This window comes from Microtus pennsylvanicus, chromosome 7, assembly GCF_037038515.1.
Source record: "Microtus pennsylvanicus isolate mMicPen1 chromosome 7, mMicPen1.hap1, whole genome shotgun sequence".
NCBI classification, from domain to species: Eukaryota; Metazoa; Chordata; class Mammalia; order Rodentia; family Cricetidae; genus Microtus; species Microtus pennsylvanicus.
Genome location: NC_134585.1, coordinates 21,355,207 through 21,382,346, shown reverse-complemented (window position 1 = coordinate 21,382,346; position 27,140 = coordinate 21,355,207). Strand labels below are relative to the sequence as shown.

Below are 27,140 nucleotides of genomic sequence, written 5' to 3'. Positions count from 1 at the left end.
TGAAAACAGACCAATAAAAGGGTTTTTTTTTAATTCAAAGGTATAGCTGGATAAGTAGATTTGTTTACAACCATTCTTGTGAAATACTTTTTAAAAAAATACGACCAACTTCTTTGCAAATTACAGACAAATACCTCAACTATGATGACCTAATTTTTGGTGAATAATATACATGATTAGACAGAAATAGGCAAGCTCACACTGGAAGATTAACTATCAAATACTTAGTCAAAACTCCGTTTATGGCCCCCACTTCTTGAGCGATTTCTGTTCCCATTTCGTCTTCTACCATCTTGCCGACTTCCTGACCGACTCCCCTGTCGACTCTGTCTACCTGATCGGCCACCAGATCGACCACCAGATCGGCCTGAACGGCCTGACCTGCCACCTGACCAGCCTCCCCTCTGTCTGGGATTGGAAGATGTGTTTCCATCATAATATTCTTCAATTTCAGGTAATTTGGCTGGCACTGAGAGTATCCAGTCTGAGTCATGCCATTCTGCCTGTTAAAGGAATGTACAGGATTAACAGAAACGCAAACTAAAACCCATAAACAAAGCCGGACAGTTGTAGTGCGCATCTTTAATCCCAGCACGCAACCACATGGTGTCTCATAGCCATCTATAATGAGATCTGGTGCCCTCTTCTGACCTACAGGGATACATGGAGGCAGAATGTTGTATATGTCATAAATAAATTTTAAAAAAATTAATTATGGGACAGGCAATATTTCTTTTCTTTTTTCCCAAAACAGGGTTTCTCTGTAGCTCTGGAGCCTGTCCTGAAACTTGCTCTATAGACCAAGCTAGCGCCAAATTCATATTTGCCTGTCTTTGCTTCCCAAGTGCTTGGATTAAAGGCATGTGCCATCACCGCCTGGCTTAAGGAGTTTCTTAATTGATTTAGGCATGATAAATGACTCAAACGATTTTTTTTTTGGCTTTTCAAAACAATCTTTTAAAGAAACATACTCAGTTATTTAAAAGATAAAAAGTTTTTGAATACCTGTAATCTTTCTGACTCATTTGTAGGAACATCAAAGCAAACACCCTAAAAGAAAAATAAAAAGATTTTTATTTAGATAGATGAGTTAATTGTTACTAATTAATATCTGTTGCATTTTGCTTTTAAAACATATGTTTTCCATGACTGTTTACAAGATCAAAGCAAGTGACACATAAGCACAGATGATCTGTAGTACTTACTATAGTTTCTGATCTCAGATAGAACCAAGTATAACTAATAAGACTCTGAAGTACCTAGAATATTTTTTGTAGATAACTATAAATGTCCTGTGTCCCTTAGAAAATGGTCCTTTTAGCTGGGCAGTGGTGGCACAAGCCTTTAATCCCAGCACATAAGAGGCAGAGGCTGGTGGATTGCTAGTTCCAGGACAGTCAGAACTACACAGAGACACCCTGCCTTGAAGAAAACAGAAAGAAAATGGTTCTTTTAGGGCTGGAGAGATGGCTCAGAGGTTAAGAGCACTGGCTACTCTTCCAGGGGTCCTGAGTTCAATCCCAGCAACCACATGGTGGCTCACAACCATCTGTAATGATACCTGGTGCCCTCTTCTGGCCCGCAGGTGTACATGTAGGCAGAATGCTGTATACATAATTAATAAATTAAAAAAAAAAAGAAAGGGGGGCTGGAGAGATGGCTCAGTGGTTAAGAGCATTGCCTACTCTTCCAAAGGTCCTGAGTTCAATTCCCAGCAACCACATGGTGGCTCACAACCATTTGTAATGAGGTCTGGTGCCCTCTTCTGGCCTGCAGACATACAAGCAAACAGAATGATGTATACCTAATAAATAAATAAATATTTAAAAAAAAGGAAATGGTTCTTTTAATAAAGTTCTTTAAAACATTAGTGAGAAGCTGGGAACACAGGTCTGAGGTATAGTACTTGCTTATCACATGCAAGTAAGTGGGTGGGTCAAACCCTAGCACTGCAAAAGACTTAAGATTTTTTTGTTTGTTTGTTTGTTTGTTTTGAGATGGTTTCTCTGTAGCTTCGAAGTCTGTCCTTGAACTAGCTCTGTAAACCAAGCTGGTGTCCAACTCAGAGATCCACCTGCCTCTGCTTCCTGAGCGCTGGGATTTAAGGCGTCCACCACTACATGGCTGAGACAAGGTCTTTGTGTAGTCTTTGCTGTCCTAGAACTAACTCTGAAGACCTGGCTGACCTAGAACTCACTGAGATTCGCCAACTTAATCTATGTAGTAATGTAAAATAAACAATCTGAGTTATTTTATCTCAAACACTAAAAGAAGTCAATTCCTAAGATTAAGCTTTAAACTGAATGTGATGGTGCAATATGGTGCAATATGGAGGCAGAGGCAGGTAGATGTCTGAGAGGCAGCCTAGTCTACATAGTCAGTTCCAGGACTGTATCAGAGAGACCCTGTATCAAAAAACAATAACAAACAAAAAGCTTCACAGTAATTTACTCAGGCACAGGCCTGTAACCTCAGTCCTTGGAAAGTAGAATGAAGAGGAGCAAGGGTTCAAGGCTGTCCTGGGCTACTATAAAATACCGTCTCAAAAGAAAAGACCCTCACACTAGCAGCCAATAGCAGACAACAACAAAAATAGTCCACGTTCTCTAAATTTTAAGAGCTGTCCAACTGTTACACAGAAAGTACTCTAAAAATAAACACATATAACTATATGTATTAAGTAAACCACTGCAGAGACTTAGATCACTCAAATCTTAGGCAAGTGTACTGTCATCTGCTTACAATCCCAACACAGGGGAGAACCCTGAGTCCAATGCCAGCCTGGGCTACACAGGAATATCCTGTCTCAAATAATAACAAGAAAAAGTGAGGTATTAGTCAAACAAGACAGAATGACTTACAACTCTGAAGGAAGATACCATTTATATAATCCCAAATCTTTGAAGTCTTTGTGAATATTATCAGTAACTGGCTAGAATGCTTCTAGAATTGAATCTAGAGAAACCTACCATATTTCCTTTTAGGAGGCACATTCTGGTGACTTGAGACACAGTAGTACTACTCAGCTTTCTATTAAGCTCTTTCCAAGCACAGCTGACATCCTGTATTTCTTCTGGGCTTTCCAGAGTCATGGTCACAAACCCCTTTAGAAATAAAAGTCCTATTAGGCTTGGGAAAAATTCAGCAGCAGGACAATGAAGTTTGAACTCTATGATCCTTCCTGATTTAACTATGAAGATCCCATGCAGTGTGCCTACATGTAACATGGCTACTGAAAACTCACTTCTCTCAAACAGTACTAGAAGGCTGTGCACACATCACTGAAAGCATCGTGTGCTGTGCACTGCTCTTACAGACCACACAGAGGCTATGCTCTATGTGTTATGAGACACAATTAGGCCATAGCATCACAGAAAGAGTTGGGAAAAAGTAGTGAGGAATAAAGAAACATTAAAATTCAGTTACTTAACAGTGAAAACAAAAACAGACATCAAAATCTCCAAATTTCTGGAGGACAACCACAAATAAATAAATAAGTGTCCATGAAGCGGCATTGGACAGCAAAAGAACCATCATGAAACACAATGTTTTACTTAGCACATACTTAATGACTACCTCCTATCCTGTTCCCTAGACCTTGCCAAGGGCTAGAGATTTAATAACAAACAAATGTTTTTCTCTCACGGACTTAGCTTTCTTGTGGTGGGGGTGGAGTGGAAATAGTAACAAAGGATAAAAAATACCAGTGATACATATCATAAAGAATGTAAAAAAGTGAAGAGAAGACCAGAGTGATCAATGATTTCTCCAGTATGATGGTATTTAAGCAGAGGTCAAAATAAAGGAGGAAGCCACACAGCCTAATGGGAAGGGGCTGAGAAGATGAGTAAGCCTTAAGGTCTTTGCAGAAGTGAGTTAATGTAGAAGTAAAATCAAACAGATTCAGACAGCCAGAGAAATCCAGAGAGTGATAAAAAATGAAGTCACACAGGCAGCAAGCAGAATACTCTGCAGGACACACATTATGGGACATTCACGATGAAGACTTCAGAGCTAGAGACACCAGGCTGCGGGCTGGAGAGATGGCTCAGAGGACCCTGTTCAAATCCTAGTACCCAGAAGGTGGCTAACAACCAGCCAGTGGTAAATACAGTCCCAAATGTGCTGCCCTCTTCTGGCTTTGAAGGCACTGATGCACACAGTGCATATACAAACATTCAGGTAAATACTCTTAGACATAAAATAAAATTTAAAAAAAAAATTAAGGCATCAAATATGGTCTATTCATAAGAGGAATTTCAAGCCATTTGTACATTGTTGCCAAGATATTTAATTAAAAGCTAGATGATCTATCTACTAAAAGATTCTTGGTTAGATGGGCCTCAGATATGCAACATTCTCCTGCCTCTGCTTCCCAAATGTGATTGCAGTGTGGCCAAAGAATTCTTTTATGGAACAAGAATTAGCGGTAAGTGATGTTATGAAGTACCTTAACATTTTCTTTTAAAAGTAAGTTTTTTTTTTGTTTTTTTTTTTCTTTTTATTTGGGGTGGGGAGGATCTCATGCTGAAGTGTGGAATGTTCTGAAAGTTATATAGTTGAGGCTGGTCTCAAAGTTACAGCAATACACTTGCCATTGTGATGTAAGTACACTATGTCAGAAGCACAGATGAACGTGTTACACCTTTTTTTTTTAAGATTTTATTTATTTATTATGTATTCAACATTCTGCCTCCATGTATGCCCACATGCCAGAAGAGGGCGCCAGATCTCATTACAGATGGCTGTGAGCCATCATGTGGTTGCTGGGAATTGAACTCAGGACCTCTGGAAGAGCAGCCAGTGCTCTTAACCACTGAGCCATCTCTCCAGCCCCTAAAAGTAAGTTTTAAAATTTTTTTTTATTTGAGAGACTGAAGCAGGAGAATTGTTGAGGCTTCAAGGCAAACCTGGGATAAATAGCAAGACCCTGTCTTCCAAAATAAAATACATAGGTTGGTGTGTGTTGGTGCATGCCTAAACAGGAAATCTCTGTGAGTTTTAGGCCAGCCAGTGGCACACAAATATCCATGGGGTTATTTTTTAGACAGATTTTCAGTATGTAGCCCTGGTTAGTCTAAAACCTTTATGTCCACCAGGGTAGTCTCAAAATTCAGTCTACTGTCTGCTTCCTGAGTGCTGGGATTACAAACATGAGCTACTACTTCTGGCTTGTTTGGTTTTGAGACAAGTTTAGCTGTGTATATAGCCCAAGCTAGCAGCCCCCTGGATACTGAAATTACAGTCATGCCATTATTCCTGGCTAAATATTATTTTATAAAGTATCTATTGAGTTTTTAGGGATCCTTTAGGTACTGTCAGGTAAAACAAAAGAAATTTACAATCTTAGCAGACCAATACCTTCTACCAAAAGCTAGGAATGCTCTCAAGTAACATTTAAGATCTAAGAGAGGGCTGGAGAGATGGCTCAGTGGTTAAGAACATTGCCTACTCTTCCAAAGGTCCTGAGTTCAATTCCCAGCAACCACATGGTGGCTCACAACCATCTGTAATGGGGTCTGGTGCCCTCTTCTGGCCTGCAAGCATACACACAGACAGAATATTGTATACATAATAAATAAATATTTAAAAAAAAAAAAAGATCTAAAAGAGATTTTTCCCACCTGGCTGTAACCTGCCTACCTGATGTCCACATCAGTGTATGTAGCAAATTCTCCAATTAATGACTTTTAGTTCTGCAACTATGAAAGCACACATAACCACTTCCACAGTGGCACACATCCTCCACAGTCACCTAAATCCAAATTTATGGTAACTCACATATAGCTGAAAATAAAACTATCTCATACTCCTTTTGGAGTGAGAGCTATATTTTGTATGGGCAGAAGCAAATCTAAATACAGATATCAGAAGACTGATATAGAACCATCTTTGTAAGCAGATTCGACTGTGATACTGTCATTAAGTAGAATATCATTATTTTTAGAAGATACAAGTTGAAACATTTAGGAATGATGCCTTCATGTTTCAACTTTCAGTTTACAAAAGGAAAAAAGTCCATATGAATAGAAAGCATGTTACACAGTATTAACAGTTGTTGAATTAAGATGGATGGTAAATGCTGGTTATTGTACTAGTCTTTCCTCCTGAGTGCTGGGATTGCAAGCGTATATACAAGATGAGAAGAGAAAGATTTTTCTAGAGAGAAAAAAGGAACAACAACAACAACAAAAAAAAAAAAAACAACACAGCAACGAAACCTTAATCTATTGAAGGAATCAAATGCAGTATCTCAACAGTATCTTAACCTTCTCTAGCCAAATATACACTTCCACACACTTTTCTACCTTGTCAGAGGTGATCAAAGATCGTGGTTCAAAACTTGATGCACCAGAAATGTGAGCTAATGCTGCAGCCAATGCATCCACTGCCCCTTTCTCTTCTATCAGTCTTTGAGCTGATGGTCGGAAAAAATCAACAGCAGCATAAGAAACAGAGGCCAGAGACCTATGGTTTAAAAATAGTAAATGTTCTTGGTCAATATACAGGGCAAAAAATAAAGGCAAGATCATCATTGGAAAAGAAAGAGTAACATTTTCATACAATAATGTAACTAAATGTTTTCTGGCAAAACCCTTGACTAAAATTTTCTCATATTGAACTAGAAGAGCTTAAAGACGAATAGCCTAATACAGAAGAGAGATTACTCAGCAAGGTCGGAAAGCATACCTGATGGCATCCATGCTTTTAGATTTAACTAAATCCATTGTAGAAGGAACACCTACACGTTTAAAAGTAATTCCCTGAAAATGAAAGAATTACATTAAAGAAAAAGGAAGTCGTCATAGTTAATTTCTAAATTAATATAGTTTGTTGAATTTCCATTTCTTGGACTTAAAGATTTCCAAGCCCTAGCAGATGAAAAAAAATTGCTTTTTCTAACAAATCATCTATAATCAATTCCAAAAAGAAAACAACAACAACGAAAATAAGTTAAAAAATTGTCCCTTAGTTAAATCATGGAATTTCACTTGGAAAATAAAGCCAATTCAAAAAGAGAAAAAGATGTCATTTTAACCTATCAACATTTTTCTTATCACTTTAATTTTATAAAATATATTAGTATATGGAAATAAGCATGAAGGTAGTCGGTAAAATGTGAAAAACTACAAGAAAATACAGGCCATAAAAAATGCATTTTTAATGAAACTGGTTATTGTATTATGAACCTAACTAAAATAGCAATGCCAAGTGAGAGTCAGTTACCCATTCACAATGCTTAGATGATACTGGAACCATTAACACATTTTCAACTTTAGTATCAAGGGAGAAATTCCAAGAAAAAAGGAGCATGTCAGGTCTTCTGGTTTCACAATAAAAGCTGTATAAAACAAAGTCTTACAACTAATACAAATTTAGCTCTCCACACGCTTGACATCCAAATGTAGCTTAAGGTGAGGAATACTGGGTAGGTGTGTTTGTGAGAAAAAGCATTAAAACTCTCTTCTCTGGCACCATTAGGTAAGACAATTGAGACAATTTCACTTTACTCACTGCTTTCTGTTCCACATATCTCAGCTGTCCTCTTTCTCTTGGCTGATAAAAGCATACACAAATTCCCGTCCGGCCAGCTCTACCTGTGCGTCCAGAGCGATGGATATAGGATTCAACATCCTTAGAAGAAAAAAGAAAATTCATTTTATAAACTTGACAAGTAAGCCAGCCATGATGCACATCTGTAATCAGTACTCAGAAGGCTGACCCAAGTCTAGGAAACACCAAAGAGATTAGGCATGGTAGTCCAGGCCTATAATCCCAGTACTTAGGAGGCTGCTGAGCATCAAGTTCAAGGCCAGCCTTGTATTAAAAAGAGCTCCAGTTCTGCCTGGTCTAAGACCATTTCTCAAAAAATGCAAAAATAATTCAATTCTTCTGTACTTTACAACATCACGAGTAATTTATATCCTAGAATTCTGAAATAAAAAGACAATTTAAAAGCTATTAATCCAAACCTGAACAAGGACAACCTCAACAGACATGACAAAAAGAGAGGAAATCTCACAGGGCTCCCATCTTAGACAAGAAACTATAGGCACCTAAGGAACACAAAGAAAAATAGTCTTCCTCAGGGAAGAACCCTCTAGTTGGTTATCTGATACCGAGAGGTCAGTCCTGAAATCATAGACATAAGAGTAACATAAGGACTGAGAAGATTCTATTTATATATTTAGGAATATGAGTTTATGTGTGTGTGCACAAAAAGAGGCTATGAATTTGAGAAGACAATGGGAGTATCTTGGAGGGATTGGGGGAAGAAGAGGGAAGGTAGAAATGATGTGATTATATTTTAATTTTAAAAGATTAAATTTTAAAAAGCAGCTATTTAAAAAGTAGCTATTTACCCACATACACTAGAGTTCTGTATATGAAACTTTTAAATTCCTCAGTGAGATGTTATTGCCATCATTCTTTGGTTCTGTGCAGGAACTGGGTATGTACCAATGGCTGGCCTGGAACATGCAGTAACCCTTTAGCCTCTGCCTCCCAAGTGCTGGACTGTAAGTATGTGCCACCACTTCTGGCTCCTTGTATGATTGTGTTGATTAATCTTCAGATGCAAACAATAAAATCACTTATTTATAAGGGCGGTATCAATGTAATACCATCCTAACAGAGGTTAAGATCAACAACAAATGTTTTTCATATCAAAAGCAGTACTTCATAAATAAAGTAACATTTATAAAATATTCTGATTGTTCAAATTAAACCCCATTTCCTACCTGTGGAGGAGAACTCTGAATCACCAAGTCAACCTCAGGAATGTCCAAGCCGCGGGCAGCCACATTGGTTGCCACCAGAACTTTAAAGCTACCTTCTCTGAAGCCTTTCAAGGTAATTTCTCTCTGTGACTGTGCAATGTCCCCATGCAAACACTGAGCATTCTATTAGAAAAAAAGCAAAAAATAAGTGTATATCTCATATCTATAACTTGGTATCCCAACATCATTCAGTCTGTGCCCTTTTCTTGTTTTACTTTTCAATTTTATCTTTAAGAACAATGTGTGATTTAAAAAAAAAAGTTTATTTATTTATTTGTTTGTTTGTTTATTTATTATGTATACAGTGTTCTGTCTGCATGTATGCCTACAGGCCAGAAGAGGGTATCAGATCTCATTGCGGATGGTTGTAAGCCGCCATGTGATTGCTGGGAATTGAACTCAGGACCTCTGGAGGAGCTAGTAACAAGTCAAAGCTATTGGCTGAGCATTGATAATTTATATTCAGCCTCTGAGTCAGTTATTTGGGACTGGACGGTCGGGACAAGAAACATAGGAGACTATAACATTGAGGGGAAAGCGTCACTGAAAACGAGATCTGGACAATATTAAGAAATCAACTGATAGGTTGGAGAGATGGCTCAGAGGTTAGAGCACTGGCTGCTCTTCCAGAAGACCAGGGTTCAATTCCCAGCAACCACATGGTGGCTCATGAATATTTATAATGAGATCTGGTGCCCACTTCTGGCATGCAGGCATGTATATATAATAAATGAATAAATTTTTAAAAAGAGAATGTTTGAAAAAGAAATCAAACTGATATAAAAAGAAACATTAGGGCTAAGGAATCTGGGTGAGAAATATTACTTGGGAAACAAACTACAAGTATTTGAACAAAACTATTGCTAAAACAAAGTGAAAAGATGAGAGTTGGGACTGGAAAGAACACATGAACGTTTTCCTGAAACAAGTGGGAATAAGGCGAACACTATCATGAACATAATTACATTTGGAAGGAGGAAATAATCTGGAAACCCTCCCCCCCAAACACACACACATTCTCTCCCTCCCTCTTCCTTATTTCTTTGTTCAATCTACTTATTTTGTTTTTTTTTTCAATATGGTTTCTCTGTGTGGCCCTGGCTGGCCTCAAACTCAGAGATCTGCCTGCCTCTGTCTCCCAAGTGCACCACCATGCCTGGCTTAAGCATTCACACACCTTTGTAAAAATTGTATTTTGCTGGACAGTGGTGGTGCACACCTTTAATCTCATCAGTCAGGGGCAGAGGCAGGCAGATCTCTGTAAATTCAAGGCAAGTCTGCTCAACAGAAAGAGTCTGAAGATAGTCGAAGCTGTAAAGAAAAACCCTGTCTCAAAAAAAACCGTATTTTATGTGTATGTCTAAATGCCTGCATGGATGTGTGTACACCACGTACATACATGCCTGATGCCTTTGGAAGCCAGGGGGTCAGATGGTCAGATCACCTGAAATTGGGAGTTACAATTGTGAGCTGCCAGGAGTGCTGGAAACAAAAGTTATGTATTCTTCAAAAGCAGGAAGTGACAGTACAAAATCTTTAGCAGTGACTGTGATGGAAGCAGACTAAAAAGAGATGATGCTGACAACCAAGCAACTTTGCAGGTCTGAATCCTAGAAAGCAATGAAGATGGATGTTCCTCATGAACAGGAAAGAATCAGACGAGAAGCATGGTCCTGGCCAAAGAGGCAAGCGTGATATGTCCTCAAATTGTAATTGCTTTTTACTTAAAAAGACTAACTTTGCATTCTTGTCTAGGAGATGAAGAGCAGAAAAATACTATTAAAGAAAAAGTAACATTCCAATGAAAAGTTGGTTATGCATGAGCAAGTTGGGATTTTTCACTTTGTTGTTGTTCCATCAACAGCACTAGTTACTAGTTATTTGAAACAAGCAGCCATTTCCTATAGTTGTTTATCAGAAAGGAGTATTTGATAGCATGTACATCTCCTCTGAATGTAAAGTGTTACTAAATGTTGGGGAAATTTTCTAGTCATTACTTAGTCAGAAGTTACTATTAGTTGGTATGCAGAATGACTATTTAGGGGTTTAATTTGTGTGTATATACATAAAATACAACATTTCTGTTGATTGCTTGCTTGCTTTTCTGTTTCTTAAATCATTTTTTAATAGTTACTTTTCTTATTTATTTATTTATTTATTTTAGTTTTTCGAGACAGGGTTTCCCTGTGGCTTTGGAGCCTGTCCTGGAACTAGCTCTGTAGACCAGGCTGGTCTCGAACTCACAGAGATCCGCCTGCCTCTGCCTCCCGAGTGCTGGGATTAAAGGCGTGCGCCACCACCGCCCGGCCAATAGTTACTTTTCTATTTTGTGCAGAAGAGAGTGCATATGCCATGGCATCCATGTGGAGCTCAGAATACAAGACTGGACTTGAATTCAGAGACCTGGCATGTTCACCACACCAAGCTTATAATTCTTTCTTATAACATAATTTAAAGTATCAAAATTCTTACCAACTAAAATTGATTCTATCAGCTTTCATATTTTCTAAACCATATTTTAAATGTCTTGAAAAAGGAATGGAGAGATGGCTTACTGTATAAGCCTGAGTTCAAATCCCCAGAGCCAATGTGAAAAACTAGGTATGACTGTGTTCATACCTGTAACACCAGTGTTCTGGGGCGTACAGTGAAGACAGGTGACAGGAGGAACACTGGAGAAATGCTAGCAGCTGGCCTAGCAATAGGTTTAGTGAGAGACCCTGTCTCAAGTGACTAAGGCAGAACATGATAGAGCAGGATACTTGGTGTCCTCCTCTGGCCTCTGTGCATACATGTATGCATACACACACATACAAAACATCTTAAAAATTTTCTAATGATGCTGGGCAGTGGTGGCGCAGGCCATTAATCTCAGCACTCAGGAGGCAGAGGCAGGTGGATCGATCACTGTGAGTTCAAGGCCAGCCTGGTCTTCAAGAGCTAGTTCCAGGGCAGCCAAAGACATACAGGGAAAGCCTGTCTCAAAAAAACCAAAAATATAAAAAATAAAAAAAAAAATCTAATGAAAACTGACAGAATTCCCTCCTAACATCATACAAACCTCAAAAACACATTTTATTATGGTTTTAAGATTTTTTTTTCCTTTCATTTATGTGTATGGTGTGTCTGTGTTTAGGCATGTGCAAGTGAGTAGAGGTGCTCAAAGAGGGATCCCTTGGAGCTGGAATTACAGGTGATTGTGAGCTGCCTGTTTGGGTGCTAAGAGTTGGACTTGGGTCCTCTGAAAGATCATTATGTATTTTTAACCATGGTGGCATCTTCTAGCCCCATACTATAACTTTTAACTTTCGTGAGGCTAGCTCAGTAGTATACTATTTGCCTACCATGCGTAAAGCCTTGGCTTGGTAACAACCAAACCTATTATGATTTAATAGGTAACAAAGTTTACTGTCATCTTCCCAAATTACTCTGTTTTGAATAATCAAATTTAGTCCACAAAGAGTGCATTTTTGTTTTGTTTTGTTTTTCGAGACAGGGTTTCTCTGTGGTTTTGGAGCCTGTCCTGGAACTACCTCTTGTAGACCAGGCTGGTCTCGAACTCACAGAGATCCGCCTGCCTCTGCCTCCCAAGTGCTGGGATTAAAGGCGTGCGCCACCACCGCCCGGCTAAGAGTGCATTTTTTTTTGCATGCTGATACAGATCCATTATCTAGAAAGAGTGTAAAGAAGCTTACCTGCTTTATGTGTGGATTCATGGCCATTTCAGTTACATTCTTCTTGGTTTCACAGAAGATAATAGCCCTCCCTTCAGATCCACTGTAGACCTGAAGGACATCTCCAATAACTGCTGGTCTCTGAGACCAATGGCACTGGATAGCCAAATGCTTCAAGAAAAAAAAAAAGGCAAAATATGTTTCATCAAAAATTATTATTTTTAAAAAAATTTATTTATTATGTATACAATATTCTGTCTGTGTATAGGCCTGCAGGCCAGAAGAGGACACCAGACCTCATTACAGATGGTTCTGAGCCACCATGCGGTTGCTGGGAATTGAACTCAGGACCTTTGGAAGAGCAGGCAATGCTCTTAACTGCTGAGCCATCTCTCCAGCCCTCAAAAATTATTTTTTAAAGGGTACTGAGGACATAAGCTCAGCTGGCAGCGTGTTTGCCTAACATAAATGAAGTCCTGAATTAGATCCCCAGCACTGTATTAGCCAGGAATGGTAACACATACTTGGCCAGTAACCTCAGGGCTAGCCTAATCTAAGAGTGAGACCCAAACAGGAGGGCTAGGGATATAACTGAATGGTAGAACATTTCACTAACATACACAAGCTCTGGGGCCAATCCCTACTGGTGAAAGGGAGATGATGAAATTAAGTATTATTTGACTTTAGGTCAGATATAAAAATTTATCATAGCCGGGCGGTGGTGGCGCACGCCTTTAATCCCAGCACTCGGGAGGCAGAGGCAGGCGGATCTCTGTGAGTTTGAGACCAGCCTGGTCTACAAGAGCTAGTTCCAGGACAGGCTCCAAAACCACAGAGAAACCCTGTCTCGAAAAACCAAAAAAAAAAAAAAATATATATCATATTGTATAATTACTTTCATATGAAATATCCATAACAGGTATATTCACAGGGAAAATAGATTAGCTATTGCCACGGTCTACTAGGGAAGGGCAAAATGGGGAATAATTCATAAAGTTTCAAAGCTGAATTTTGGGGTGATGAAGATAGAAGTGTGATTATGTGTCTAATCATATATAATATATATAATACTAGGTGATACTGAATTAGATATGAGACAGAGCCCTGAATTAAATCTCCAGCAATTTATAAACATTTTATTTTATTTATATAAACAATGAATAAAATAAAAGCCAGATGGATATAGGAATGGGCAGATATGTAATAAAGAAAATAAAGCATTACACCAGGTGTGCTGCAGTCTCCCTGTCTGCTGTCTCAGCACTTAGGAGACTGAGATTGCAGAGTTCACACCAGGGTATTACATAGCCAGACCCAACCTCAAAGGCAGATAAAGAGGAGGGTGCAATTTGAGTGGGAAGCAGAAAGATCAGGAGTTCAACCAATTCTTAGCTACATAGCAAGTTCCAAGTCTCTCCAAAAATCAAAACTAAAATATAAAAATGAAAATAAAACATTAGTAATAGGATCTAGATGCTGGGAACATATATACCTAAATGTATCCACTATAAAAATCTTCTGAACTATCTAAATGTTTACAAATTTCACACATTAAAATGTTTGGAAAAGGTTATACTACATTTTAAGTCTATTTTTTTTTGTTATTCAGCTTATCTTTTTTTTTTTTTAGTATAAGCATGTTTGCACATGAACACATACTATGGTGTATATGTATAAAACTAAAGAGACAACCTGTGGGACTCAGTCTTCCCTTTCTACAATGCAAGTCCCAGGAATCAAATATCAAATCTAGGTCATCATCAGGTTGGCTGCAAGCACCTTTACCCATTAGATCAGCTCACTGACCCTGGAATGAGCATCCACATGGTAGCTCACAACCATCTAATTCCAATTCCAGGAAATCCAATGCCAAAAATGCAGGCAAAAACTCATACACATGAAATAAAATTAGTGTAGTAGCACTTGTCTATAATCCTAACACTTGGGAGATAAAGGCAGCAGGAGCAGAAGTTAAAGGTCATCATCAACTAACAAATCAGTCTGAGGTCAGCTTTGACACATGAAAATGAAATAATGGCTGGAACTTCAAATGTAGGAGTGAAAAATATAAGAACAGGGATTTTTTAAAGCCTTAAAAAATAAGTATATATTTGTTATGCCATTCAATATCTGTAGATGTTTGAAAATGTCTTCAATATATAAAGCTTCCTCTAACCATTTAGCACTGCAGTGTCCTCTTTTCTTTTCCTTTTTCTTTTTTGAGACAGGGTTTCCCTGTAGCTTTGGAGCCTGTCCTGGAACTAGCTTTTGTAGATCAGGCTGGCCTCGAACTCAGAGATCCGCCTGCCTCTGCCTCCCGAGTGCTGGGATTAAAGGCGTGCACCACCACCGCCCGGTTAATGTGTCCTCTTTTCAAGAAATAATCATGTTAATATTTTTTTCTTTGGGCTTACACTTTATAAATAACTAAAGAACTCATTTAGCATTACATGTTTTTGAATTTTTAAAATAGTATGATTTTTTTAAAAAAATTTTCTTGTGTATAGATGTTTTGCATGAGTGTTGGGTCCCCGGAACTGTAATTATAGACAGTTGTGAGCTGCCATGTGGGTGCTGGGAATTTAACCCAAGTCCTCTGCCAAGAGCAAGCAGTCAGTGCTCTTAATCACTGAGCCATCTCTCCAGCTCCTAAAATAGTATGATTCTATATTTAGCATTCTGTAATATTTTGTCATTTGTGATGGTACACACCTTTAGTCTCAGCACTCAGGAGACAAAGGCAAGCAGATCTCTGAGTTTAAGGCCAGTCTGGTCTACAGAGTGACAGCTAGGGCTACACAGAGAAATCCTGTCTCAAAAAACAAACAAACAAACAATCCCCCCCAATAGAAATCTTGCTTTAATTACCCTTATTTATTGCATGTTTGTCTTTTTGCATACCATAGTGCATGTGTGGAGGTCAGAGGACAATTTGCAGAAGTCAGTTCTCTCCTTTGACTATTTAGACTCAGATGGAACTCGGATCATCAGACTTCACCAAAGGTACCTTTACCCACATTCTCACTGGTCCCAGTAGTAAATATAATAAATACTCTCTCATTAATAAGAACCGCCTCTGTCATATTGTTTTCTTTCTTTTCTCCTTTGACTATTTAGACTCAGATAGAACTCGGATCATCAGACTTCACCAAAGGTACCTTTACCCACATTCTCACTGGTCCCAGTAATAAATACTCTCTCATTAATAAGAACCGCCTCCGTCATATTGTTTTCTTTCTTTTCTCATTTTTTGGATATGTTACTGTTTTGGGACAGCTCTTCACACTGCCACACTATAGTTCAGGCTGACTCTGCTGACGTCAACATAATGAGATACTCCTGGCTCAGTCTCCTCAGCACAAACACCATCACCCCAGCAGCTACAGCAGTAACAGTTTTGGCCACGTTTGACAGCTGCTTTTAAATTAGGCCTTGTTCACACACCCATCACTCCTACTTATCCTACTTGCTCGCTGGTTCAGACTGCAGAATACACATGTATCTTTTTTTCTGAGAGTTGGGAATTGATAGCCTGACATATGAAGTTATATTCCCCAGCACTACTATGTATCTTACTAGGGGCAGGAAAAGAGGTGAGGCTTCAAGAGGTCCCTAACCCTTGAGTTTAGCTTCATCAAATTTCAAACAAACACCAATTAAAAGCTAAAATCTACATGCTGGCAAAGCTACTTACTTCCACAGTGGTTGCAGCTTTTTGAGTCATTTTTCCAACAAGGTCAACCTGTTCATATCTGGATTTCATGTATTTTTTTGCAACTTTGTATACCCACTGTGGGCAAGTTGCAGAAAAAAGTAAGGTCTGAGGATTGTCTTCTGAATCTTAAACAAACAAAAAGAATTCAAATGTTTTCTTAATGTCCCATGATGTAGCCAGCTTTTAAAAATCATTCCAAACTTCAAAACAAAACAAAAAATGAAAAAATAAAAACTTGGGACAAGTTTTTACATACAAACCTCAATGCAACCATTAAACTTTTAAAATGAAACAGAAAGAAAACTGAACTAGGAAGAAAAGAATTTAAGAAGAACAAGAACCCAAGAAATGAATAAAATGAGTTAGTAAATCTGCATGGAATGATTACAGAACATGCTTTTATAGCTTTTTTAGGGAAATAATACCAAATAACTTTAATTTTGTTAGAATACCAAGAGACAGGGTAATAAAAATTATGAAATAAAAATCTCTAAGTTTTTATCAAAGAACAGCTGCTAATATACTTATTTCAACTAGGACATACCAGTTTTGTAGGATTCATGAATAATATCTTCAACTTGTTCAGCGAAACCTAAATCTAACATTTGATCTACTTCGTCAAGCACAACGTGGCGCAGCTTCGAGAGATCCAAACGGCCACTTTGCAGGTGGTCTTTGATACGCCCCGGGGTCCCAACAAGGATGTCAATACCATTCCGAATGTGGTTAACTGTGAGGAGAAAAACACCACAAATATGTTAAGAACCAAATATATGGTTTTAGATGATTTCTTTAGACTTAAAATCAATAAAGTTTGGACTATTATATATATTTACTCACTTTGGCTTTGATATGATGTTCCACCATAAAAACACGCCACACTGAGTTTTCTAGTTATATCTTTGAAATCTTTGGCTACTTGATTTGCCAGTTCCCTTGTTGGAGCCAAAACAAGTACCTGAACAAGAAGTTAAAAAAAAAAATACACCTTTTCTAAAGACTTATGTAAATTCAACCAGAAAGAACATTTCTGTAAAGATGCATTTAGAGTAAGAATCTCAACACTAACTTCATAAGCACTTTAAGACAGAGCTGGGCACACTGTTATGGCAAAACAATTATCTAGCAGGAACTGGTGATCTAATCCCCAGTTCTGGGGTATGGGAGCAGAGAACACAAATATCAAAATTAGAACAGCTTATATTTACTACAGCATATTTTATTAGATTTCAAAAGTTATTTTCCAGGGTCAGGAATAGTTCAGCTGGTAAAGTGTGTGCTTATCATGCACAAAGTCTAGTGTCCACTCCTTAGCTTTACATGAAAACAGGTGTGGTAATGCACCCTTACCATCCTAGCATTTGGGAGGCAAAAGGATTATCCTCAACTAGTGAGTGACCTCAAGGCCAGCCTGGGCTACATGAGATCCTATCTCAAAAGACAAACAAAAAATAAAATATAAGAGACTTTTCAAATGAGGTTCCCAAACATTTTTATCACTTCCTTGTCCCTCTTTATTCTTTCTCCTTCAAATTTATATTACTCCCCTAGAATACAGATATCTATCCATAGACAGACAATGTACATTATCCGTGACTGTCTAGCAAAAGTTTTGATCAGGTGAGTCACTGTATTCACTGCACTTTAAGAAACCAGTAAAGTCAGTGCTTGTGCTTTTATGAATTAGTGATTGTGACTAGTCATAAAAAACAGATGAGGTGGCATTAAGATCCCAATTCTACAGACATGAACTTGAGTGACAATGAAGTTATAACTCTTGTCCAAGGTCCTACTTAAAGTAGTGGAACTGTGCTATCAGGAACAGCCTTCTGACAGACTAAGGTAGGGTGTAACTGTTTCCTATCTCCATTTCTTGCAACTTTCCCTAATTTCAACGAAGAAAAACAACTTATCTTGTAAAACCAATACAGTAAATACGACATGGTAGCTGATCCTAAGCCATTATGATATTCTATGCATATATATGTGAATTTGCTTCTATAATGTAACATTAGGAGTATTTGAAAGCACAAACATACCTGTTCAAATCATTATGATGACTTTTCTTCTTCACTGTTACAAACCTTACACTGCACACAGGTTCTAAAAATGTCAAATTTTAGACTAGAATTTTACTAGTTCCCTCTGTTAATTGATTTTACTATTAATAAATTAAGCCATATCTCTAGAACCCCCAAATAGCAATATCATTGGTATAATATTCTTCATAAAAAGTCAACCTGTGAAATATTATTGAATATTTACTGAATTACTAAGTAAATATCTTATTGGAAAATTCATTATTTGTAAGCAAAGGTCAGGAATGAAAAGAGAAACTCACTAAATATACTAAATAACACAAAACTTATGGAAGATGTCTATACATTCAGAGACAGTACATTTGTGTTCATTGACTATTGTCATTTTGCTTTACTTGAACTTTTTCTATGTGAAAAACAAATTTTTACTTTAGGAATCAAAATTTAACTTTATAAAAAAACAGGTAATGACTCTATGGGGAAGGTGTAGACTGACTCTGGGTCTGGTATAATTTTTTCAGGGTTTAGGGTACAGCTCAGTGGGAGAGCATGAGCTTAGCATGCACAAGGCCCTGGGTTTGATTCCAGCAACAAGAAAAACAAAACCAAAAGATTGTTTTTCCTCTGTCCCTCTTCATCAAGAGCTTTTACTCCCTTAATAACCATTACCTTTGGTGAGCGGCTTTTTTTAATTGTTTCTTGATTTCTTTGGAGCCTTTCAATCAAGGGTATGGCAAAAGAGAATGTCTTTCCTGTTCCTGTCCGGGCTTGAGCAATTAAATCTTTTCCTTCATATACAGGACCAAAGGTTTTAACTTGAATAGGAAAGAGATATGTTACCCCTCGACCTGTAAAATGAGATTTCATTAAAATTTGTGACTAGCATTAGGAAAAAATAAATTCATTTGAAAATGACAATCTGTATTCCTCCATGACTGCCTAAAGACACACTACCTAGTAATGGTTACAATTATTCCTACCCCTAACAGGAATTAGAATAAAATGGTCTGGTTTGACAAATAAAGATAACTCTTACAGTTAAAACAAGTCAGAATAATGAAAAGAATGATGTAGAAATAACTGCAATTAAAAAGAGAGGGCTATTTTTTTAAATTCTTTTGGTAGGAAAAGGAATCAGAGTTTTATAAAATTAGCAGCAGATCTTCAATGACATGAAAAATCACAGTACCTTTTAGAAGCTTTATAGTCTCCTCGGAAATGGAAAAATTAGAGAAGGCTCCTTCCTTTTGTTCACGTGTTAGAGTCTGTCAAAAATGAAACCAACATTCTAAATAATAAAATTTATACTGACTTTTACTCATTTTTAGAGTGAAAGACGGGGCTTCCCACCTAGTCCTTCACATCGCTTGGGTTGGTCTCAAACATGCTTTGCAGCAAAGGACGGCCATAATTCTGATTGCATCCACCTCAAAGAATACTGGAATTACAGTTGTACATAGCCAAACATTTCCATAAATGGCAAGTGTACTTATTTTTCACACATACACACAAATATGAATCTCACTAACCCTGGCAGCTCTGAAACTTGCTAAGTAGACCAGGGTGGCCTCAAACTCAAGAAACACCTACCTCTGCCTCCCAAGTGTTAATGACATACACCACCATGCCAAACCACATAAAATATTTTCAAAAGCAGATTTTCATTCTTTTGTATCCTTTTAAAAAACTACTTTTAAATTTATGTGTCTGTGTGTGCACCACATGTGTGCAGGTGCCCAAGGAAACCAGAAAGGTGCCCTAGAGTTAGAGACCTGGAGTAATAGGGAGTTGTGAGCTGTCCAATGTGGGCACTGAAAATAAACTGTGTCCTCTAGGAGAACAGCATGCACTCTTACCTACAAAACACTCTCTGCTCCATTATTTTTTAATGGAATATGATATATACCTCTGCAATCTTGTTCAGATGATAGCATAACCAGGAGAAGCTATTTGAAGCAGATCACACTATTGTTAGTCTTTTTATATAAATATATACACACATATATGTAAATTTGAATTTTGTTGTTTGTTTTTAGAGACAGGGTTTCTCTGTGTAGCCTTGGCTGTCCTGGAACTAGCTTATCTATAGAGTAGGATAACCTCAATCTCACAAAAATTCACTGGCCTCTGCTTCCTGAGTCCTGGGATTAAAGGTGTGTTCCACCACTGCCAGCAGGAATAGCTGTGTTCTACTGCACACACAGCATATTTTATTTACTAAGTGACCATTATTAGACATGTGGGTTATTTAGACTTTTTGCTAAAATCAATATTATACTTAATTCATATAACTTTGTACACAGCATAATCATACCCTTAGCATAAATTCTTAAATGCAGAATTCATAAAATCTAATTTGACAGGGTTTGAAATACAGCACAGCACTTAAGAACACATTTTATTCTTGCGGAGGACCTGAGCTTAGTTCCCATATCCCATGTCAAGTGGTTCACCAATATCCAAGGGATCCAACACCCTCTTCTGGCTTCCCTGCACACTCACAGTCAGGTGACATAGACTCATACAAACACAAAGAAAAAAAATTAATAATCAGTTAACATTGCATTAGGCAAACTTCAACAAAGTCAGGTGCAATCTGTACATTCTACTAGCAAAACAGATTTATAGTCAATTAACGTTTAAATAATAAATTAACAAGCAGAAAAATATAGACCAGCAATACAAAGATTCACCTCTTTCCATAACGCTCCATGGGTTTCACATAAACTAATCTCAGTGCCTATACCAGGGTTTCATCCCTAGTACAGCATAAAGAAATAATGGAGAGGGCTTAAATTATTAGCTATTATCAAATTAAAGGTTATAATAGTTATTATCAAAGAGAGACCAGGCACAGTAGTGCATGCTTTTAAAACCAGCACTCAGGAGGTACGGGTACGGGTTGAGTGCCCAGCACCCATGTGGTAGTTCACAGCCATCTCTAACTCCAGTTCCAGGAAATCTGACACCCTCTATGGCTTCATAGGCATCAGACATGTACATAGTGCACATATATACCTACAAAAAAACCACTCAGAAGGGAGGGAACCCTTTTAAAAAGAAAGTAACTATCCTAAGTATTGCAGCTACAAGGCCATGGTATGGCAGACAGCTGGGCATTATGATGGAACAGCACCTTTAATCCCAGCACATGGGATGCAAAGGCAGGTGAATCTCTCTGAACTCAAGACAAGCCAGGGTTACTGAGTGAGACCCTGCCTCCAAAACCAAAAAAAGTCTACATGGTGGTATACACCTGGTTTCTCGCACTTGGAAGGCAGAGTCAAAAGGACAGAGTCCAAAATCATCTTCAGCTACCTGGAAAATTTAAGACTAACATGGCTACTATATGAGACCCCATCTTAAACTAATGAAGAAACACAACTACAGCAGGTCTTGGAGTAGAGTCTATATTAAGCATGCCAACTCTAATTCCCTAAATCTAATATCCAGAGAAACTCTGTCTCAAGAAAAAAAAAATATAGGAAGTAGGGTAGCAGCAAGTTGGTTCAGGTCAAAGGCACCTGCTGCTAAGCTTAACAACTTGAGACCCGTGCACCAGAAGGAAAAGTGACTTAACCACACACTAAATGTGTGTATGTGTGTGTGTCTAAAAAGACAATACAAATCCCAGCACTCGGGAGGCAGAGGCAGGCGGATCTTTGTGAGTTTGAGACCAGCCTGGTCTACAAGAGCTAGTTCCAGGACAGGCTCCAAAACCACAGAGAAACCCTGTCTCAAAAAACCAAAAAAAAAATAATAATAAAATAAAATAAAAAGACAATACAATGAAAGAAACAAGGACCGAAGTGGAAAAGGCTCAGGTTTCAGTTATACTGGTTCTCTGGTTCAAATAAGAACATTAGACACACCAGGCAGTGGTAGTGCACACCTTTAATCCCAGTACTCGGGAGGCAGAGGCAGGCAGAACTCTGTGAGTTTGAGAACAGCCTGGTCTACAGAGTGAGTTTCAAGACTAGCTCCATACATAGCTACTGGGAAACCCTGTCTTGAAAAAACAAAAAGCAAACAAAAAGAACAAAGAACATTAGACACTAAGCAGGAAATACTATGGAATCAATTCTAATGAACCTAAAAGATCATGTCAGCCTCCATTTTAAAGACAACACCAAGCCGGGCGGTGGTGGCGCACACCTTTAATCCCAGCACTAGGGAGGCAGAGGCAGGCGGATCTCTGTGAGTTCGAGACCAGCCTGGTCTACAGAGCTAGTTCCAGGACAGGCTCCAAAGCCACAGAGAAACCCTGTCTCGAAAAAACCAAAATAAATAAATAAATAAAAATAAAGACAACACCATATGCAAATATTATGTGTACCTCCTCCACTTTATCACTTGATTTATGAGTAGAATTTTCGAAGGATGACACTCGCTTTGACCTTTTCTCATACACATCAGCATCTCCGTTTGGTACGTCTTTTCTTCTTGACTTATGAGATGGGGAGAAATCATCGGAAAGTCTACTAAGTCCTTCTTCGGTGTCTCCATTTAGCTTCTCTCTTATTTTAGCTTTTTTGGGCTTGGGAGCATCAGCATCCAGTTCATCTGTAACACCATTTTCTCTTGTTTCTGTTTTCTCATCTGATTCATAATGGTGCCTTGACTTCCTTCTATCACTCTGCAGACAAAGAAGGAAACAGTGCCAAGCTCTCCTTTTAGGACTCTAAAGCTCAAGTATGACTCCCCATTGGCTAAGCTCAACCTACAGTTACACTCTACCTGCAAGAAATCCAGACTGGTTAGTTAACACAGGGCCTACATCTTACCTGCTTCAATTTGTCATGCCATCTCTTGCCTTTCCAAGACTCGGTCTCTAGAACATTTCTAATCCCATCCTAAGACTTTTAGGAATGTTAAATAGTTCCTCCTCAGGAAAAGAATGAAGTCTCAAAATTATAAATCAAGATGCAAATAAAAACTAACGTCTCCAAAAGGGGAAAAAAAATGTATTGAGTACCTACCCATCATTGTGTAATGTTTTCGGCTTATCTTGTTTAAATCTTCATAACAACCCTATCAGGGAAGTACAGGTCCATAATCCCTTATCCGAAATTCCGAAATCCATAAAGCTCTGAAAACCGAAAGTGTTTTTGTAACTTATATGGAGACAAAACCTTATCTGATCTGAATTCATTCGAAGCAAAATTTGACAACTAACGTGAAACTACTTATAGTCTTTATTGATCCCATTCAGTATGACTATCCATATTTAATATTAAGGCTGCAGGTCCCCAACCCTTCTAATGATTTCCAGCTATTTCAAAATACATCTAGCTCCAATGATTTTGGATAAGGGATGGTGAACCTGTATTATCTTTGCCAGTTTGTAGATGAAGAAGCAGAATTTAAGAGGTCAAATGTTTGCCAAAGGTTCTGCAGGTGGAAGTGGACGGAATGGAATGTAGCCCTGTCTGACCTGAAAGTCTATGTTCTTTTCACGTCATGCTTCCTCCCTGAATTGTGTATTCTGCTTTGAGACATGTTCTCATGTAGCTCAGGCTGGCCTTCAACACCATTTTCCTGCCTTCACCTCCCAAAAGCACCGAACAGGTATTTTGTACTTAATATAGACATAGTTCTCCTTGAACTCTGATAGATTAAAGAGAAATGAAATATAATTTATATAAAACCAGTTGTTACACTTCCGTAGGATTATAACCCTGAAAATTAATACTGTTTAGGTTAACAGAGTAACAAAAAAGGCAACACCAAGGCACAATTCTGTAACTTCAATTTTTAAATGCAAAACCAAGACTAGAGAGGGGTTAAGAGCACTAGCACTGGCTGCTCTTCCACTCAGGTTCACTTCCCAGCACCCACAGAGCAGCTCCAGGGGATATGACAGCCTCTTGTGGCCTCAGAGGACACGCATGCACTTGGTACATAAACATACACACAGGCAAACCATCCATACATATTAAAAAGAAAAAAATTGTTTCCCTTTAAATACCAAACTGAGGAGGCTTTTTGTTTTTTGTTTGTTCTTGTTTTTTTTAGTATTTTTTAATATTTTTTAATATTTACAGACCACAAAAGATGATATGGAAATTTAGTCCTTCAGAGTCCCTTGGTCAAGTAAATAAATAAATCACTTGCTTCAGAAAGGATTAGATAGCAGCAGTACTTCATTATACTAAAAACTACAAGCACCAAACTTTCACCACTATACAATTTAAGTGCTTTAGCATACAATTTTCTCATTCATAAAAATTGAGAAAACTGAGTAATATGTGAAAACACCTTTAGAAAAAGTGCTACATCATTTGATTTTTAATTTAACTGCGCTCCCAATAGTAGTAAGTCCTATAGAAAAGCAAGATTACTTAAAGAGGCAGTCCTGTGCTTTGGATTGCTCCAGGACCCCGCACTTTGGGGAAAAGATGGAGCAAGTCAATGAGACAGCTTGAAGTACAAACCCTGTAACATCCCAAAGTGCTGAAAACTCCGCTACTCTATACTAGAGCCACAGGGCCTGACACTGTCTCCTGCTTCCATTGCTCTGTATGTCTTAGTGCTTAGCTCTCAACCTTCTTCAGGGTTTCCTCTTCTTCATCCTCGGCAGAAGCTCAAGTTTTTTGCCTTCAACACACACTACCTGCCTCTTCTCTACCTTCATTCACTTTCTAAGAACATTCATTCCCTATCTCAATATATCCAACCCAAAATTATCTTCATCTTGTCAGACCTGGCCTAGTGTTCTATTTATGCTAGTTCATATTCCAGTCCATTTCCAAATCTCTAGTTCTCTTTCATGAAGGGCAATCAACAAGTATGATATTGCTTGAGAATTTGCCAGGGAAAGCTTTCAACATGTAAGAATATAGTAAAATGTAAGGATACACAAAGACACCATTATGTTCCTCAAGAATCTTTGGGCGATCTCTGTGAGTTCGAGACCAGCCTGGTCTACAGAGCTAGTTCCAGGACAGGCTCCAAAGCCACAGAGAAACCCTGTCTCGAAAAACCAAAAAAAAAAAAAAAGAATCTTTGGGCGATATTCAGGATATATTGAGAAAAAAACTAACTTTACAAGGAAACACATTTTTAAAAAAATCAATCACAAAGATAACAGTGGAGCAAGACCTTGAAGGGGAATGAGATTATTGTGCACTGTATGGTTGGGAAAATACAAACATTACCTAGACCAGGAAGGATCTTAACCCGCATCCATCTCGGGGAGGAAAGCTATAGCGGCTGCCTCACTGCCTTCTACCCAGCATCCTGTTCTGTTTACTCCACCTACCTAATTTTTTGTCCTATCAAAGGGCCAAGGCAGTTTCTTTATTAACCAATGAAAAGTAACACATAGACAGAGGACCCTCCTCCATCATAAAGATTTAGGTGTGAAAGGGAAAATAATCTTTTGAAGAGGAACTAAGATTAAAGTGATTGTTTGGAGATTAGACGTATAATCTACCCCAGGTACCTACAGTAGTAAAATTCAAAGCCTTGGGAGTTATTATTTAAGGGGCAAAGAGCTTCAGCTTTGGAAGATAAAAAGGTTCGCGAGATGGATGGTAGTCATGACAGCAGAACGCCTCTACTACACTTGATGACACCTGGTTACACACATAAAAATGGTGAAAATGTGGGCAATGGATGTGGGCAAGTTCAAGCCCCTGAAACCAGAAGTGACTAAATTTAGTACATTCGACAAAAGCAGAAAAACGGGGGTTGGGAATACAGCTCAATGCTGGGCAGTTGTCAGGCATGGTAGTTCAATGCCCATTAGGAAGATGGCATTAAAGGAAGAAGGAAGCAAGACTGGTTGGCTATAATATAGAATTTACCTTGGTGCTAAATCCTAAGGATACTCCCTCCCTAATCCCTAGCGTGCTACAGGATAAATATTCTATCAGATTTCATCTTTCCCACAGTCACTTTTATCCTCTTCAACTCTTTTTTTCCTCCAGGTCAAATGTCTCCAGTAAAAATTTTACCTGTGCATTTTCTTAGCACCTTAAGATCCTCTATTGTTTCGAGTTTTTTGATTTTTGTTTTTTCTTCCTTTTCTTTTTTTCGGACGGAGGTGGGGGTAGAGCCTCTAAAAATTCCTCTACAGGCTCCTGGTGGGCAGGGACCATTTTTGCATATTTAATTAGCTTAAGCTCCTTGGTACTCAGCAAAGAGTCAGGCACAAATTAGACTCAATAAATACCTGTGGATTGAAAATACTGACAGTAAGGGCTATTTATAATACAACCCCCACGAACTCCATCATAGCCAAACCCTGGTTGTGCCACTATTCCTTAAGCCTCGATTACCCAATCATGGAGGACTGTAAACCTAGGTAGCCTTCCCCAAGACTGCTGCAGACACGACACCGCGACATAGAAGCAACACATAGGCAAAGCCATCATCTTTCTTAATTATGTTCTTCGAAGGCCCCGGCAAACCAAATGAAGGGCCTCGCCGCTGAAGAAAGGGGAAAGGAGCAGATTCCGCGGCGATGGGAGCTCGAGTCTGCCCATCTCTTGGGAAGAGATCCAGGCGCAAGGGCCGCTGTCGGGCTGAAGTGTCACGGAAGCCGGGCCGAAGCCTAGGTCCGGGAGGGTGGCGATGGGGATGGTCCCCGGGGCCTCAGAGGGCCGAGCACGGCCAGGGGAAGCCTTCCCTCGGGAGCTCGCGCCCGGTACTGACAGGTCGTCCCCTTCAGGGACCGCTCCCCTCCCCGCCCAGGCCAGCGCAGCCCGAGGGAGGCGCGGCCCAGCCGCAGCGCACCTTTTGCCTCTCCTTCTTCAGGCTCTCGGACTCTTCCAAGGGTGCCTCGAGCTCCATGATGTCCCCCCAGAGGAGTTTCCCGGGCATTACTGGCCGCCGCCACCTCCCGCCGGGTGCGGTGGCCACGACCACCTACGGACACCGACAGCGTGAAAGGAAGCGGGGGCTGGGCGGCCGCCGGCCAGGGCCGTGC

At 38.9% G+C, this 27,140-nt stretch overlaps 1 protein-coding gene across 1 annotated transcript; it reads right to left on the bottom strand.

Moving 5' to 3' along the window:
- On the bottom strand, positions 1-27,140 carry Ddx50 (DExD-box helicase 50). Its single transcript, XM_075980137.1, has 15 exons — positions 26,948-27,140; positions 22,545-22,844; positions 19,398-19,473; positions 18,878-19,056; positions 17,010-17,127; positions 16,714-16,899; positions 16,149-16,294; positions 12,476-12,625; positions 8,742-8,903; positions 7,516-7,635; positions 6,691-6,764; positions 6,309-6,468; positions 2,970-3,104; positions 1,006-1,050; positions 1-503 (listed from the first exon to the last, which is right to left on the bottom strand). The coding sequence occupies exons 1-15, from the start codon at positions 27,032-27,034 to the stop codon at positions 225-227; spliced, it is 2,217 nt and encodes a 738-aa protein (XP_075836252.1). The 5' UTR covers positions 27,035-27,140; the 3' UTR covers positions 1-224.

Excerpts from the sequence above, each read along its gene's own strand:
- Ddx50 (XM_075980137.1), bottom strand. The coding sequence starts at position 27,034 with ATGCCCGGGAAACTCCTCTGGGGGGACATCATGGAGCTCGAGGCACCC. Across the intron at positions 22,845-26,947 it reads TGAAGAAGGAGAGGCAAAAG|AGTGATAGAAGGAAGTCAAG; the intron begins GTGCGCTGCGGC and ends CTTTGTCTGCAG. Across the intron at positions 504-1,005 it reads ATGAGTCAGAAAGATTACAG|GCAGAATGGCATGACTCAGA; the intron begins GTATTCAAAAAC and ends TTCCTTTAACAG.